The 18,615-nt window shown below is 41.7% G+C and overlaps 1 protein-coding gene across 3 annotated transcripts in view; it reads right to left on the bottom strand.

The window, feature by feature from the left end:
* Positions 1-18,615, bottom strand: part of alk (ALK receptor tyrosine kinase) — a 133,183-nt gene that overhangs the window by 18,041 nt on the left and 96,527 nt on the right. For all 3 annotated transcript variants that reach the window (XM_037240863.1, XM_037240865.1, XM_037240866.1), the window contains 7 exons: positions 17,119-17,247; positions 15,845-15,948; positions 12,067-12,239; positions 10,864-10,964; positions 7,686-7,808; positions 3,843-4,008; positions 2,141-2,288 (listed from right to left, as the gene is read on the bottom strand). In XM_037240863.1, the coding sequence (XP_037096758.1) occupies positions 2,141-2,288; positions 3,843-4,008; positions 7,686-7,808; positions 10,864-10,964; positions 12,067-12,239; positions 15,845-15,948; positions 17,119-17,247 (944 nt within the window). The remainder of the gene's footprint in view (positions 1-2,140; positions 2,289-3,842; positions 4,009-7,685; positions 7,809-10,863; positions 10,965-12,066; positions 12,240-15,844; positions 15,949-17,118; positions 17,248-18,615) is intronic.

Genomic DNA, 18,615 nt, shown 5'->3' with positions numbered 1-18,615 from the left:
AAAAGAACATTAGTACACTCAAAATATGGTTAATTAAAATACATGCATTGAATTGTATCTAAATGGTCTGGCTCTCACGGGAAATGATCTGTCCGTCAAAAAGGTTCCCGACCCCTGCTCTATAAGCTCCTCGTCAGACGGAGGGAGGCCTGTAAAGGGCAAATAGTGTTTTCTGGGTTTGGTCATGTGAATTTCACAAGCGGAATTTTTTAACTCGACTTTTCTTTTGGTTATTTATTAAGACTGACATACTAAATGTAAAGTGCTCCATGCTTAATAATCTCATTGGATAGCGACTTTAGAGGCCTCCAGAGAAATCATGAAGGATGTCCTGACATTCTCAAGGGAACAGAGCGTCCATCCGTATGTCATGGCTGTGGATGTGGGGAAGACTTACTGCTCTTTGAAATGTAAATGAAATAAATATCCATTCATTTTCAACTCCGCTTGTAGTGATTAGGGTCAGGGGGAGGGATGCGTGAGCTGGAGCTTCTCTTCCAGCTGCCACGGCGAGTCCCATATACATACACTCGACTGGTGGTCATTAGCCTATCTTAGAGAAATAAATTCAATACTGTGTGCATGACTCCGATAGCTACCGTTGTTTTTGCGGTGAACATCTGCAAAAGAATGCAATTCCTTTATTCGAGTCAACTAAGTAAGCTAGGCTGCAAAATCTGCATCCATTAATAAAGACTATGACAGTTTCTCGATAAAGTATTATGGAGAAGGCTCATTTCAGCAGACCTTGTTGTGGACAAATATTTATTCAATACTCTATCTCGCGCTAATATCAGGCAGCAAACAGCATATAATTAGCATAGAATTGAGAATAATCTATGTTAATGCAATCTCTCTCTGCAGCAAGGCAGGAAATGATCATTGAAAGGGGCTGCTGTGCCACAGAAATTATTATTAGATTTAAAAGAAAACATCAAAATGCTTCTATTCGTGCAAAGCGTTTTGAGAAGCTAATTTTCTGTCTTGATATGTGCAGATGATGAGGATATTATGTCTCTCAAGATCACTCGTAGTACATTGGTTTCAAGCAAACAAACACAGCAGCTTGATCGCTCACTGTTATTTGGATAAAACGGCACGGTTTAAAAGTGATGCCTTTAACTCCTTCACTGCCATTGACGGGAATAGACGTCCAACGTCACTTTGTACTGGGCTGCCACTGATGAGAATTGACGTCAAACCTCAGTATGTACGTACTGAGTTAATTGACTTAAAAGTACTTGTACATGCTGCGATGCTGATTGTTAATTACATCATTTATAAAAGTAAGCAAAATGGAGTTGCAAAGCTGTGTTTGTGCAAAACCAACACCGTTACAAGGCTGGCGACTGCGGGCCAACTATTTGATCGAACGATATTTTTATTTCAACAAACACTTAACAGCCTTATGTCAAATGTGACTTTCTAGCCAACTACGGAGCAATAAAATCAGCAATAAAATGACTTTTCTTGCCACCATCTGTCTGTGGCTCTGTTAGCGAGTGGTGGACTGAATGTCTGACAAATATGTATTCACTTGTTAATTCACACTTGAATAATGTCCCACAGACATTATTGAGACACTTTGATTCTGGCCTACATTTCTGAATGTTTACATGGGAAATGATGGATGGTTTCATTGGTGACTGGAGGGATTTCTAATCTGAGCCTTGTGTAAGCATACAGCAGGGCTGCCAGCAAAGAGCTCCAGAGCATAGCGGATGACAACCACCTCTGACAAAACAACCAAAGTAAACTGAGGGGAATCAGCCAGGGGGATCATTGTGAGCTTGCTCGCTGTTTTAAATAGCCCTTTAGTGGCCAGAAAATGAGTCTTCTCTGTTTAACAACACAATGTAGATTGCTATCCAGCTGTTATGTCCAGATGTGGCATCTCTCAAAAGCCCCACAGCCACTTGCACACCTTCACAGGTATTAGATTAGGACTCCCTTTCCATTTTACATACGTACAATAGTGCATTTGTAATCATTGTCACTTCTTGGTCCACTACACTTGGCTCTTCTACTCTCCTTTCATTTCATTAGTCGTAGACTCGCAAATGCAATTCATGAACATTTCATACCATGAGAGATCCAAGTGACATCATTTGTGAAGAATAAATCCACGAATGAAACTTACACTGGGACATGCGTCCTCTCCTTTTTGACCGACCAGGATGTGAAGCAGCTCTCCTTTCCTCAGCAAAAAGTCTCCAGCGATGTAAATGCCATGTGATCTACTCATGGCCATAACGCTTCGGCCGCCTGCTGCACCGTACGCTGTAATCCTAATAAACACACACACACACACCAAACAAACAAAAAGAATCATTTTTCATCCATATCATTAACTCTGGATAGATTGTCCACGAGAAATAATTGACATGCCCGTAACTATTTACTGTACATGCAAACAACAACAAAGAATTAAAAAGCTAAATGAAATTGGGAAAAGTACAATTTAGCTTCAGGGCACGTAGGCACGCGTTTGCAGGCGTGCATACAATATAATGCAGTCACATAAAAGCAAATACATGGACTTTCACAGCAGAGGATGTCCATTTTAACTGTCCTAGTTTTACCAGCCAGAAAAAAAAAAAAATTGATTGGTTTTTGGGAGTGCTTCAATATTGCTCTTCCCTGGTGGTTTTGCTCGGTGGAGAGAGAACACTGCCTGGTGCTCGCTAGCTACCTCAGCTGTTTGCCTAATGACTTTTGGGAGATGCAGAGCGCACATTCATCTCTGTGGCCGTCTGTCAAGTTCATTTACTGGCTCTGCCGGATAACCGAGCGGCATCAAGGCTTCGATTTTGAGGTTTGGAGGTCTTTTTCTAAAAAAAAACAAAAATAAAAACCCCAACAAACTCTGGGACATGTGTCATGATGGCTGTTAGTAAGACTCAAGACACGTAGCAGGGCAGGGCTGAGTGGGAGGTGAGAAGTCCAATTCAACATAAATGCCTCCATGTTTTCATAAAATGCCCACAGGGTAAATATTGATGGCTGCCCGCAGTGATTGATGCTACATATTGAATTCTAGTGTAGAGTGCAGTTTGAGGACAATGTGCCCAGGCTGACTGTTGATGTATTTTTGAAAATTCTCTTCTCTACTCCTCTGTTCTCTTGAGGAGCCTTGATGCCATGCTGATGCCATGCACACAGGAGAGGAAGAAGTGGGCGGGCGGGAGGAGTGTGCATTGTTATGCTGTTCCAAACTGGATTTGCTCCCGAAAGATGCTTTTTGTGTGAGCTGTACAAGTATGCCAGTTTTGCACAATGTGTGTATTTGACAATTTTGAACGTTTCACAAATCATCGCAAATCAGTCACTGCATCTCAATTCAAACAAATAGCAAAACAAAACGTGTTTCTTTCCAAAAATCCTCAAAGGTAAATCACTCTCCTTTGGGGAAACTCTACATGCGGTGCCGTATTAATTAGAGTGCGGTCTTCCTAAACCACCAAATTCATATCACAACTTCCCTCGTGATTTGCTTTTTCGGAAAGCTGGTTGATCACTGGTTGATTTAATGCTCCCCACATTTCCCTTTGTTAGTAAAAGTCAAGATCCACCTGGGAAAAGGTCAAATGGAAATGAATACAGATATGCTTGACTTATTACAACAACATTTTGTCATGTATAGAATAAGTGAACTAGTGCCCAAATATTGTGCGGTGTGAGGCAATTCAACAGAGACTCATTATAATACATTTTGACCAGCACGACATCTTTGGCATTTGATAGTACAGCAAAGAGCAGAGAATTGCACAAATAACAATGAAAATGGAAAAAATACAGTCAACGTAATGCAGGTATTCTATAAAGTGCTCATTTGTTCCTACCTGTATGTGCCAGTTTCAGGGACCTGCCACATTTGAAAACCTTTGAAGGGCCCTCGTGTGCCCACAGTCACGTTGATTTTGCTGCTCCTATAAGAATTGAAGCACTGGGAGGGAGTGGGACCTTCTGGACCACCAGCACCACAGGTGGTAAAAATCCATTTTTTGGCTGAACGCCAAAGAGAGAGAGAGAGAGAGAGCAAAACAATAAGTTTAGACAAACATACATACATGAATATTTATGTCATATGAACAATGGCAGCAGGTGTCCCAACTAATTATGCTCTGACTGAAATTAGCTTGAGAATGATCTTGTCAACTGAAGGACTTCATGGTGCAGAGCCACAGTCTCTACTACCAGAGTTGCAAATGGCTCAAAGTCAAAAGCAATTCAAAAGTGATGCCACTCAGACTTCTTGCACAGTGTGACTGCTATAAAGGTTGTGAACAAAAAAAACAATCCCTCAATCTTTTGGATTGTACTGCACAATGTGGCCTGAGCGGCAGGTTACTTAATAGTGCAAGGTTACGTACTGCCGCCAGAAAGAAAATCATGTTTTGAAACTCCATTAGGTCGATGAAATTCAAATACACATACTGGGGAAATCATAAATAAAAAATAGAAAAAATAATAATCATTCACATATCTTTGTAAATCATACACGAGCATCTTTTGGGAGTTGCTGACAGCTTTGAAACCACATCAAGTATCATTTCAATGTCTATTTGTAGTTCATAGGTGCTAAATTCTCGAGTAACTTGAAGATGATGTTTGGGCATCATTTATTTATTTATTTATTTATTTGTCATATACAAACGGCATCATTGGCTATCAAATTTCCATTGACAAATTGTGCAACAAGTAATCCCTTCTAAAGAAGACATAAATGGCAGCGAAGGTCATGCTTGTCTGTCTGCACCTTAATAAAGCCCACTTTGCCTGACTATGGAGGCGAATTGTCACAGGATGCAACCAGATGGATCAAAGCTGGCACAGTAGGGATGGATCTGCATCAAAAAAAAAAATCAAGCACGCGCCTCAAATAATAAGAACAAAAGCTGCATTTGCATGACACTGTTCATTTTTGTTCCCCCACAACAGCAAAGCCAAAGTAACAAGAAGTAGCAAACTGTTAAATCTGTACTCAATGAAGCATTTCAGCTCGGCAACTAATAAGCAGCGAGATAATGGCAAAACCCGTCTCGGCATGAAGCGGGCGGGGAGCACCATCTGCTTGAAGAGCCAATTGAATTGTTTCAAGCCAAAGTTGATCTATTTGATTTGCAGCCCATTTTCATCTCATCCACGCTGCTTGGGTTTGTTGTCTGATGTTGCGTGAGCAGAACCTTGATATGAAAATGTGCGGGTTCAAAGAAGAGCACCCTGTCTGTCTTTCTTTTTTGCAGATGATCACTTTTGGAAATGTTATATTTCAGATCAAATGCTTATCTCTGTCACACGCTCGCTCGTGTGCACATCCACGTGCGGAACGAGAGCTCAGATTGAGGTTAGTTCACTGCAGAGTGAACCACCCACCACAAGCTCGGATGACTTTTTCATTAAGAAGAAAAAGATGAGTCGGTTTCTTTTGCCAGGATAGTGGAGCATGGATGCAGATAAGAGGAAAGTGTGTGCAGGTGAAGTCGGGGTGAATAAAAAAAAAAAAACAGCCAAAAGGAGAGCAGAGTGGGATCAGAAGCACCTGACAAAAAGACATGGCGCCTTGGTTAAGGGGTAAAAACCTGAACTCACAAAGTGTCAATCAATAAAACCTCTTGAAATGGAAAAGAAAATGATACATATAAAGACAGCATTGACATCTGCTGGTGGGAAACGATGAAGGCGAGAGGAGACGAGACGTTTTGTCGGGGTTAATCACAAAGCGTGTCAAGGGACGACAAGGGCTTTGCTGGAGTGACAGGCTGGCAGAGTTCAAATCCCCATCAGGCCCAGAGCACGGCAAAGCGTCAGGCCCACAAGGGGAAACGGCAGACGCCCGGCCAATATTAAAGGCTCACATGACAAATATTTTGCTACAGATTTAAGCAAGGGTCATTGAAGTGGACAGACATGGTTTGCTTTCACGGGCCACATAAAATGATCTGGCGGGCCGGAGCTGGCCCCCGGGCCTTGACTTTGACACCGGTGATCTACAGCATAATATGGACACGGGCAAGAGCAATAAGTAGGTTTTCTTTTTCAATGTTACCCATCCTCCCAGATCCAGCTCATACCCCCCCCACAGCGTCATCATAACAAATAAGCAGGTCAAACACCAATGTAGCATTTTCCTCCCTGACCCGCCAATGAATGAAACAAGTCAGCAGCAGCTTGTGTTCAAGACTGACAAGCGACTGGGCAAGAAGCAGCCCAAATTAGCATTTTCCCATTTGGCTCTTGCTCTGACCATCTACGCCTGTTCAGCAGATTGAATACTACATGGCGAATTGGCCGCATGCAGAGACAGACCGTTCACTGGCAGTGGCATCAATCCCTCATTTCATCAAACATATTTTTTACTGATCTCGTAAAATCACTAGTAGGGATCCTAGCAAGTTATATGAAATATTTGCTTTAGATTTCCCGATTGCTCCCATTTGCAATTTGCTGTGTATTTTATTGAACATGTGGAGTTAGGTGGGCTTGGTGTATAAAATCATTCATGAATTCAAGCAGATCATGTGGAAAAACACAGCCCAAGGATCAAAGGTCATATGACATGAATCCTTCTTGTGGAGTTAGTCTTTAGATCATTCAAAAGCTCCTGAATGAAAGTGTAGAAAAGCGATTTATTGTGATCATCTTTGTTTGCATGTGGGTTGCATTATTGCATTAGCTATATTGACCAGTTTGAATGTAGTCATCCCAGAATGTGCAAAATAGACTGCCCAATCCAGATTGCGCCCAGTCAGTAGATCAACTCCCTCAATTATTGCTGCTTCCATTTGGATCATACAAACCTGTAGTGAATAATACCTTTAAAGTCAAAGTCAAGTCAAAGTCAAATTAGCGGGGCTTACGCGATATGTCAAAAATCTTGAAAATTGAAGTCTCAGTACACAACAAAATCAACTGTCTGGGCTTGAAAAAAGCTTGAACGCTATAAAAGCTTTCAGGGACAGAAAATATGATGCAGATTACTGTGATTTGAGTCCCATGCTAGGATTCCTGGGACCATCATTATCTGCTGGACGTGAAAAGCACTGCTCAACCCACTCACATAGACTCACATTTTCTCCACATTTATTTCAGTGCAGGATGCTTATTGTAAAAAAAAGATTTCTTTCCCATCCAGTTAACCAGAAGAAGAGTAACATCTCACTTTTTTTTTTTCTTTGAGCGAGTCCAGTGCTTGAAAGCTTTCTGGCTAAGGAAATGTGTTTTGGAAAAGGTTTGATAAGACTAACACAAATATATGACTTTGGATATGGAACTCGACATGTTGCCTTACTGAAGGAAGGAAGGAAGGAAGGAAGGAAGGAAGAGAGCGTGAGCCAGAAAATGTCATGTCTGTGTAACCGTCTCCATTGACATTCTCCGGAGACAAATTGAAGAATTTTACACTCCGTAACTGCCCGTCCTGCTCCATTTATTGCCAAAGGAGATCTCGACAGGACTCCTGCTGTTGCGCGCTGGATGCGAACCGGTGGGGGGCGCGCTTACTTTATTAGAGTCTGTGTGTCATGTCAAATGCAATGCATTTAGAGTTGTTGAGAATCAGTGCATGCATGCATGCGTGGGTGGGTGTGCAAGCACAGACAAAGGAAGACAGACAGAGAAACACTATGGCATGAATAGCTTCAAGCTATGTGAAATAGCCATCTCTCATCCAAATCCACACTTACAGTAATCTCTGGTAGGTGAGTTCATCAGAGGAATCCCGACGGATGGGGTTGTGGCAGTGATCGGCGGTCCCACGGGCAAGCCGGTTGCGCTACTGCTGGCCACCGGTGGAAACTCTCCATTTGCTGAAATGAAATGTTCCATTTTATCACCAAAATATGGCATTTCTAATTCCATGTGCAGCGGCGTTGTTATGGTGTCGAATGTGCAAGTAAGCAGACTGACTAGCAGCAGTTCAATCTGTGGAATCTGCAGTAAGGCTTTTCATTTGGCTATAAAGAAGAGAGGAAATGCATACATCCAATTTCCTTTGCCTCTATCTCTCCAAACAGCGAAGGGGTAAGCACATTCAGTCTGGGTCTTTTGTAGCAATCCATCAGGCCTCCAGCCCCGACCGACCGACCGACCACATTTCCAGGACTGAGATCATATGCTCGCTCGCTGCTACCTTGATCTCATCCTGCTTAAATTCTCTCCCGGGGTGAAGTCTTCTTGGCAAAAGGCCGCCTGATTGCCTATTACTGCACAAGATAGAGGAACTTCTTCCCCCCAAAAGATGTTAAAGTAGGGGTGACTAATTTTACCTGCGGTGCTTGGAAGGCGGCCTGGAAAATTGTCACCTGTCCCCATTCTGTACGCCTGCCTCAGTGTGGAGAAAAGATGACTTTTCATGGTTGCTTAGCAGAAAGCCAGAATAAATGAGTCACTCTGTGCTGACGTCAATGTATCAGTGCATTGAAGTTGACATACTTCCATCAGCTTGTGTGACGCATTGTATACATAATATACACAAAAATGTGCAAAGGTTATGATTCAAAGTTGCGCCGCCACCTGTGCACTGACCACTGAGCTAAATGTCGGGGCGTCGCCCTTTTTGAAGGCTCTGAGAAGTGAGGAAACTTGCTCAATGTTGGCATCTATCACATGAAAAATAAAAACACACCTAGATATCAACAATGTGCATGTTCTACAGATAAACAGATGTACTGTGAACGATCAATTAAAAATAATAAAGTGCATCTTGGAGTCTGTCAAATCATATTTTCCACGCAACAAAGTTTGTTTGCACTCAAGTCAATTGAATACAATTAACATGGATGAAACATGGATATTGTAATACTTATAAATACTTGGTGACAGAGTTCACCCTTCCCCCTGTTTACGCTTTGCAAATGGCATTTCCTTCAAAGTGACACAATGCTTCTGTCAAGGAGAAGCAGTGAAGAGCAATGTGCTCACAGAAGATATGAAAAGTATGTCACCTGCTATGAACGCCAGCCAGGTGTGGGTCAAGTTGGAAAGTTTCCATAAAAAGGGATGATTAAAAGTATATTTTGTTGTCTTGTAAGTGCTCCATTTCCTTTAAATGTCATTTTGCTCCAGATGAAACTAACACTGCTGTTGAGTATGGGATGTTTTTCATATACATATATAATGGGAAAGAAAAATAGGAACACATCTCTTCAAACTCCTAAGAATAGCTTCTTTTTTTTTTTTTAATCAGTGATATAATCTTACAAACTCTACCGTGCGACAAGTGGCCAGGCAAATGTGTGAAATGCAAAAACACGTAAGCAATTTCGTCACCGCTGCTGCTGCTTCTCAATTCTAAAACGACACAGTGAGGTTGCGTGTGTGACATACTATGCTACGATATTGAAGTTGAATCCAAAAGAGCGTAACGCGTTTCGACAATCTGACTTCCACAACAACTAACGATTAAAAGACATTTTTTACAGCGCAAACAACTGCAGTTAAACACAATCTGTCTGAAGCTGTGTTTTTATATCTCAATAAGGATTTAAAAGCTCAAAATCTTTTCTTTCCTTTTTTCCACCAGCATGCTTCAGTTAGTAAATCAATAGCTCATTCCCAAGCCTGTAATCCTCAAATGAATAAGAGCATGTAAACCTCTGCCGCTTGATCGCTGTGTGCAGATTTGATGGATCATGCACTCAGCATACGAGTGGACAAATACATTTGACAGGTTGAATGAGTGGAAGCACTTTACACACCATCTGGCTGTCCCACTGGAAGTTCAAGGCTTCTATGTGTTGTTTTAACACAAGTTCAGCATGATTTTTTTGTGCCTGTGTGTGAGAATCGAGAGCAAAGTTGCTGCAAAGACATTATCATTCAGGCAATGTGTGGAAGACAGCACTGGAATGTTGCTGCAGCAACTAGCAAGCAGGTCGATGGAGTAACGTGAAACGAGAGGAGAGGCCGGCGAAACAACCGACTGAAGTGTGACTATTCATTAGTTGGGTGCCCCGAGCTACCTGGAGGCCTCCAGAAGTGTTAGAGTCAAGCAATAATGGGAAATAACGGTGATGGAATTGTTGAGTCACTGTAGCCAAAATAGAGTTTTCATCAAATGCTATAAAAATGTGAGTACATCTCCATAAGTTGAAATGGTGACTGATAATAATGATACAATCTATCATTTCAACTGGGTGTGATGAAAGAAAAGTATTTTCAATCGGCCTCATAACCTTTGTAAGACGTTGTATTCCACGGCTGTCTCTTCAGCATCGACTGGTTGGTTGGTTGGTCTGATGGGGAATCAAATATGACGGATGGATGACAGAGATACCTGCCTGCTCTGGCTCAAGAGCTTGGAAAGTGTTCAAAGCATAGATAGATGTTCCTGCAGTGCTGCCAAAGCAGTGCAGCCAATCCAGAGGCCATAACCCAGAAATGTGAGAGCAAATACCCATCTGCTAGAAAATGTCATCTCTTTAAATAAAGGGCCGCTGAGCCACTGGGCTCGGTTTTGATCAATGTTTACAGCTTTTGACAAACACAGTCATCGTTTTCTACCTATTAAAACATCATAAAAAGTGTTTGATATTAAAATGGATGTTATTTGAAGTGTATTGAAAGTTGCTGACAATATCTTTCGACTTTGTTGATCATTTGAAAGCCATCACTTTTCTACCTTATTTAAATGATGAAAAATGTTTCATATTAAAATGGAAGTTATTTGAAGTATATCGAAAGTTGGTGACAATATCATTCTACTTTATCATTTGAAAGCCATCAGAGGCGTTACAATTATTCACACTCAATACTCATGTAGAAGTACAGAAATGAGAGTTTCGGAAGACTTCCGTAGAAAATAAAGTACCCCCAAAATAATCATATACATGAAAAATATAAAATATGAAAAACCGCACTCACAAGCCAGGAAGCAATTCATGCTGAAAGAGATGTTGTCAAGTGAAATAATGGACCCAGGACCGGGTCCAGGTCCATCTTCTGATCCGAAAAGAAGCCAGAACCTGTGGGAGAACAGAAGGCATCAAACAATGTTAAAACGTGGAAAAGGTTTGACAGCTCTCACTTGAACAGAAGAACCTTTTAAAGTTAAAGTCCCAATGATCGTCACACACACATCTGGGTGTGGTGAAATTTGTCCTCTGCATTTAACCTATCCCCGTGTGATTTGGATCCATCCCCTGGGGGAGAGGGGAGCAGTGAGCAGCAGCGGGAATCATTTGGTGATCTAAGCCCCCAATTCCAACCCTTAATGCTGAGTGCCAAGCAGGGAGGCAATGGGTCCCATTTTTATAGTCTTTGGTCGGCCGGGGTTTGAACCCACAACCTTCCAGTCTCAGGGCGGACACTCTACCACTAGTTCACTGAGCTGTTTTAAACAAACATTCACGCTGAGGCATTTTAAGCCATCTCTTCCGTATCAATAAACTTCTTGATAATCTGACCGACATGCTACATTTGGGTGTAGTCGGTCGGTTGTATTCTGCAGCACTTTGGGATCTGCTTAAGCTCTACAAAAGGTCACCTCGCAAAAACTAGAAGGTTCATCTGCTGGTTACGAACATGACATTATAATTTAGAACACAAACACCGCCGACTACACAACCCAGGAATAAAAAATTAATCACTCTCAGTGGAACAGGATTATCTGAGCTCGAATGGCAAAAAAAGCTCCAGTCAGGCAAGAAAAGATAAAGTGCTTTATGTGGGTTTCTTCCTTCCTTTCTTCTGTCTCTTTAGCTTTAACTGATCTCCTCGTTGAGGGGGAATCGGGGACATTGCTAATTATGTGGCAGGGAGATGAAACCTTGAGGATTGATTTCAACAATATATCACAGACGGGCAAAATAAAAGGGCTTTTGTACACAAGGCACATCTGTTGTGAGGATTTGCTAAGGGATTTGTTCATTTCACGTCATTGCGAGAAAAGAAAATGCAATCAAAATGCTTGAAACGTATTTTGAGAGAGAGAGAAACCGAGCTTATTGGTCCAGAGGTCGATTGCCACGTGGGAAATATTTATACTCGTGTGACGACCAGTGACTGTTAAATTTAAAGCTGCCTTAAGAAAACTCTGTCAGCGAGTGCCACTGGTGAGTGTCGTACCAGTCAGCCAGTCCATAAAGTGGAACTGTGATGAATTTCCAGCCTCTCTGAGATGTAGCTTCGCTGGCTGAGTGCCACAGTTGGCGCTGCTCCTTGGGGCCAGTGCTGTTCTCTGCTATCCACAAAGACAGCATCCCCTTCTGCATAGCACTAGAACACATCCAGAACCGCACCTGTGGAAAATAGCACTGTATTTTTTGCTGGCTATTTTTTAATAAAGAAAAATACCACTGTATTGCGTATAGTCATGAAGTAAGAAAGACAATTTGAAAAATAAAGTGGTTTTAAAATTGTGTGAATCGTGTATATTGGGACCACCTGAAAGTCAAAACAACATCTGCGCCTTCAAGTGAGTCTGGCCCAACTTGGCTGGTTAGTTTGTGTGTTAGTGTCTAGACGTGAGTTTTGTTCTGCAGAAACGTCTCTCCCCCCCTCTCGTTTTTTTGATTCATGTTCTGTATTCATCAAACATTTCACATGAGTGATCCAGATTCTCAATTTGAAAGATTTCCCACCTACGATTCAGACAAATCCTACAAAAGGAGGAAACTTCTTTCAGTCACTTGTACCTGCAACAGATGCATTCTCCCCAGACCTCGTTGACCATAGGTAGTAGGAATATAGATTGCTTTTTGCCTCAGCTTTCACTTCATTACAACAATCCGATAAAGTGACCTCATCTTCTGGTGCCGCAACAATCTGTCTGTCACTCTCGTCGTACACGTTTCCTTTTCCTCGAAACAAGCCCTTCAAATCCGTGAGCTTCAACACCTGAGACAGGACAGATTTTGGGGGCACAATACACTCTCTTGGCCAAGAAACGTTGTCTCTGATTCAAAGGAGATTCTCATGTGGTTCTTTGCCGATGGCTGCAAACTGTCCTAGCAACTTGATGAGACCAGCAGGACCAAAACATCCAAAAAGTAGACATCCTCGAGTATATCCTAGCTGCAAGGTATTACTGGTGATGCAAATTGAACTCCTGAAATAAGATATATGGACGGAATAGCCGGTAGTAGCGGTTCAGGCAGTTTCCTTCCCAGTGAGGGATTCCAGTCATGTCCCATGTCCAGTCAACAAAGCCCATGCACATTCAAATCCCACAGAGGCTTTAATTCCATAAGTGACAAGAAGATGCTTTGGAAAAAGGGAACAAAGACTGGAGGCACAACAAACAGAATAATTAAAGACAAAACCAAGTGATGAAGACCCGAGGGAAAGAGTTGATTGGTTGATACCGAAGGGCATAATAGATGCGACCATGTGAAACTAATGACTAAATGAGCAGCGTGAGACTGACAAAGTCAGGAACTTTGGGGAAAAATACAAGATGATCATTCTTAAAGTGCCCAAACCAACAAATATTTGATCAACATAAACATAGTCCAGCCCATAAACACAGATTCATGGCAAATTAGCAGTCTAAATCAGAGAACCACCTCCTAAATCACTTAATCACGATCCTTACGGAATGACGTAAGTTTTTATTTGGACTCCAGGGCTACGCTTGAAAACAGAACTTGACGTTCACCAGCCGTGGGACAGAAAAAAGCCAGCTGGACATAAAGATCAAACACAACAAGCAACTCTGTAATCATTCAGAGATGAACAGATTTCAACCAGAAGGCTGGCTCATTGGGCTTGTTTTGCATCAACACCACTCCTGCATGCTTCTCCACAAATTAATCTAATTTTGTTGTTTCCTGAAGGGATATGGTCAAACTAATCTGGCCTGAAAACACACAGGGCGTAACACAAATTAAACGGCAGGAAGTAAACAGCTCCAAAGCTTGCCAACAAGCGAGCTGGCATGTCCCTCAACAGCATTTTATTAAAGCCAAGCACATAATTCTCTTTTCACCATTTCGCTGGAATAGATGCTGGTTTAATTCTGATAAGCGTAACACACAGAGGCGGCATAACCGCAAAAGTGAATACGACGTCTTTTATGTCAAGCACTCACTTATCCATTACAGCTTGAGGTGCTTATCGTCCGCTGTGAAAACAGATGGTGACTCGAAAACACTATTGTGGACAGTGGTCATCGGGCATGACATGAAAGTGAGCTGTACTAATACCAAAAATTCACATCATCAATATGGTTGTCCAGGAGCACACAGGCTCGGTCGGGTAAAAAGCGCCAAGTCGGTGTTTAAAAAAGGGATTTTGCGTCTTAATCTGGAATCATGCTTAATCTGTTTTTTGTTGTTGTTGTTGTCAAGAGACTGTGGGAAATCCTGCCTCTTAATCACTAAGCAAGCGGGGCGGGGTTTTCCACCGTGTACAATAATAATAATGATGATAATAATATACAAAAAGTGATTACAATAAGTCATTTATACCAAATTGGAATTGTCTTTGGGTTTAGCTCTCGGCTGCCTTTTGTGGTCTCGTCAATGACTTCAGCACACTTCTCTCACGCCTTTGAAGACTCCCTCCAGCTCTTTCCAATGTGCAAAGTTCACTTGCAATGGGCCATTAGAATGCAAAATAACACCAATAGCCAACCATAATTAAGACTTGAGGGATCTAAACTCTTCATCTACATGCGGCAGCGGCATCATGGACCACCAAGAGAATGGCATTTTATTTCATATGTAGGTAAGTCGAAGCAGCTTTCGATTGACAAGGTCAGCCTTGCTGTTTACTCCCGACTCGAAACAAGGATAGAGACGCATCCCTGCAAGTTTGGGAGACATCATGGTATAGACGTCTGGGAACCACGTTCCTCATCTCTCCCACTCTCCCTGTCACCATGCTTGTTTCATGAGGAATCTTTGAGCAAAACATCAAAGGAATGTAATCACCTCGTAACACCTTCTTTGTAATCTTGAATGAATTATTCATAAAAAGATTTAATAAAGCTTATCCCTGTTGAGAGGGAGAGTTGCACCATCGGTGGACACTGGATCTTTTATTTCTTTAAATACATCCTGACAAAAGCTTTACTTTAGTAGTACAAAACTTCTATTCTGATTGACTACACAGGATGAAATGTTAGTTTTTGCTTTTAATATCTATCAAATTTGAACAATTGGACACATTACATTCTATTTTCATCTATGGAGACTAATTAGAATATTATTACTGTCAAACTCAGACTTTTATTGAAGTTGGAATTGCTTTTAAATTGTATTTACGTACTACATTACCTACCTCAGCACATTTGCTATACATAAAAGAAGCAATACAATTATTTTTGACAAAGAAATCGACTATTAGAAATTATTTTCCATGTGTGTAATGTATCTCAAGTTCACTTGATTGAACAAACTGAGATAAATGTATTTTTTGGATGATATTCAATTCTACAGAGAAGCTCATGTACGTAAGTCAACTACATTTAAAAGAAGATAGAACAAAGCATCAATTGTTTTCAATCTCCTTTTTTCCTCATTCTGGTCACATTTGAGCAGGAGTGTATGGTAGCTGACTTGGGGCATGAGGGCATGGCACATAGCGCTAGAGAGACAAAAAGTCACATTACCTTCTCACCTATAAATCATTTAGAGTGCTCACATAAACAAACACGCATGGGGGGGGGGGGGGGGGGAGAAAGAGAAGAACAGGTAAGTCCAATTTTATAGTCTTTACTTGTGCATGCATACACACTTGCCAACAAACAATTATTTCTCCCTGCGTGTTCCAAAGCAGTCCAAGGCAAGTCTTGGATTTGCTACCTCTGAGTGCAAAGTCAAATCTTTACGTGTCCCACATTTGTGACGGCAACATTCTCAACCGAGCATTCGCAATAAAAAATATTCAAGTGAGTACTCACCGTGCAAGGGGAGTTTCTTAAAGGAGGTGGAAAGAGAGGACTCCTGAGTAATGCCGAGTGATGTTGACCTTTGAACTGGTTCCCCTCCATACTGAGTGTTGCACCTTTTCAACAACAATAAAATCCATTATTATACAGTGTCAAACATCAATAACTAAACATGCAACACTTGTAAAAACGTGACAGTAGTGACATGGTGGTTTTGATCCATAACCAAAAAAAAGAAAAGAAAAGAACTTGTCAGACCAAGTGCAGCTTGGACCAGGGTTTATTGACAGAATTCAAAAAACAGACTCGGTAAACTAACATAACTCACTAACGAAACCAACAACAGGACTGACCGGGACGTGAAACAAGAAGACAGCAGGACATGACGACAGCAACAGGAACCAAGAAGACATCGTGACACTAACACACAACACACACAACAACAGACACGCAATGATCCGACAGGGAGTGACACACAGGACTTAAATACAAGACAGGTAACAAGAGGCAGGTGAGAATGATCACACTAATCATGAGGACACAGGAGGGGAGGGGCGAGCACACAGACAGAAACCACGGACATGAGCACACAGGAGGGGCGAGTCGTGACAGAACTAACCTAAAGACTCAATGTTAAAGTAAAAGGATGTTCACTTTATCACATGACGTTATCACACACCCTCCATTATTTTCTCATTGTCAGCGAACAAAAAACAAGCCTCAGCAGAAATAGGATGGATTCAAAACACTTATCACCTGTCCATGGATTTACAATTCAGCGCCGGAATACATTGAGTATGTTTTCATGCAGAGTTAGCAACAGCGGAAGCAATTTGTGACCTGCTTTTTAGCACACCTGACATCTTAAGTTCCGTACCTTTGGCTATTATGATGCTGTTGGCGACTACTCATGTTTGATACACTTGGAAGAGGTGAGTTATCCGCCATGGCTGGTCGTGCATGCAAAGGCGGAACTAAGTCTCATATAATTGATGTCATGCAGGGCTATTTCCTCCAAGACCTGTTTCTATCCTTTCAGTCAAAATCCTGGCCATTATTTCAAACTGTACGCGCTCGCGCTGATCTCCACTCTGTAAACTGTGCGCCTCACCTACACTAAATGGAAGTCATTTGTGTTCACTCCCACAACGGAGCAAACGCCCTTTTTCTACCTGCGCCCGTCTACAAAAACAACCCAAAGAGAACTCCAACCTCAAATGCATTTGGGTACAAACTTGGCTTTTAACTATACACTTAAAAACACTTCAATAGATATTCTGGACCACCTGAGGATGGGCAGCTCTGTCTTGCGGTCTTGGCTGAAGACTGGAGTCTTCTCCAAGGGACACCCATCATTGACTGCCAACTGCACTCATCTTCTTCAAAAGAGCAGTAGCTGCCATTCAGGAAGCGGCCTGGAGAGACACAGGAAAGAGAATATATGAGGCCAATAGAGAAATGATAAGCACAATCATAATAGCGGGGGTATGGATAATGAGTAGACACCCAGGAGGGCTAGGGTTAGGTAGGAAAGAGACACTTTGTGGAGATCAACATGCAAGAAGAGGGTGCAGTATTGCATTGGCGAAATTTAGGTAGATGCGTAAAGTGGGAACTGAACTAGCCCTAGACAAAGAAGTGAGAAGGCCCACATCAAGGAGATGGGAAAAGTGCCATTGACGGAAACGAAGCCACTCAGGTAGCGCTATAGTGTGTTTGCGTGCCTCTGAAACCCTTTTGGCTGCTCACTGCTGGGATATTTTAGTGGCTTGAGCAGCGAATCAAATGCAATCCTCTGGAAGCCCGAGAGGAGTTGAATGTGTGGTCTGTCTCGCCTCATTTCCACAATGCCATCATGGAAAAGTGCAAAGTCTTATTTCTGACAAGATTTTTTCCCTCCCTTGTTTGTTGAAGTAATTGACTGCATAAATCAAATACAACTTGGGTAGGGCAAATATTATAAGAGCTATTGTCAAAGGCATTTGTTGGATTGATTTTTTTTTCTGTCCCATCTTCAGATAACAGAGTGGGGAATCGAAAGCATGATGAGGCAGGCTAAGTAGCTGAAGAAATAAAAGAGTTGCATACACTTTTGGCAATGCTGACGTTTTGCTTTTTCAAACCCAAGTATAACTCCGGGCTTTTGTTTCACGCTTTGGTGTGTTTCTTTGTTGTTGCTGTTTTTTTTTTTTTTGGGGTCATTTTCTCGTTCCTTTGATTTTTTTTCCCCAGAAGCTTGATGCTCCTTTAAAACTCTAAGTACCCATTACCTATAACAATATGTTGTTTTGTGATAAAAGTGGAGTTTTTTTGGCATCATCAAGAAAATGGCGCAATACTGACCTTTGCAAAGATTACAGTGCGAGAAAGAATGTAAAAAAGAAAACGGCCTCCACCTAAAAGACTAAAGCTTGAATTCATCAAAACATAGCGCTGACTGTATCTGAGTAAAGCTCACCTCAACTATAATATTAACATTGTTAAATGAATAAAACTATTTGTTTTAACATCCACAGATTAATATCCAATTCCACAGCTGGGACATTCTTTGAGGTTGCCGCACATTTGTACACTAGTTCCGTGAAGACATTTCATTCATTTGTAACTTGGGCTAAGATATGAAGGGGCGTCCCCCCTTCCTTCTGTGTAGTCAGAGCATCAATTTCCTTCCCCTTCATTTGGTTCACATCAATACGAGCAGACAGTTACTGCCGGAGTCAGAATTTGATTGCATATTAGTTTGTTACACCACGACTATCTAAAATGAGCACATCAGTCATTTC

The sequence above is a fragment of the Syngnathus acus genome, chromosome 22 (genome assembly GCF_901709675.1).
Source record: "Syngnathus acus chromosome 22, fSynAcu1.2, whole genome shotgun sequence".
NCBI lineage: Eukaryota > Metazoa > Chordata > Actinopteri > Syngnathiformes > Syngnathidae > Syngnathus > Syngnathus acus.
Note: the sequence above shows the minus strand (reverse complement) of the source record. Positions and strands in the feature narration are given on the sequence as shown.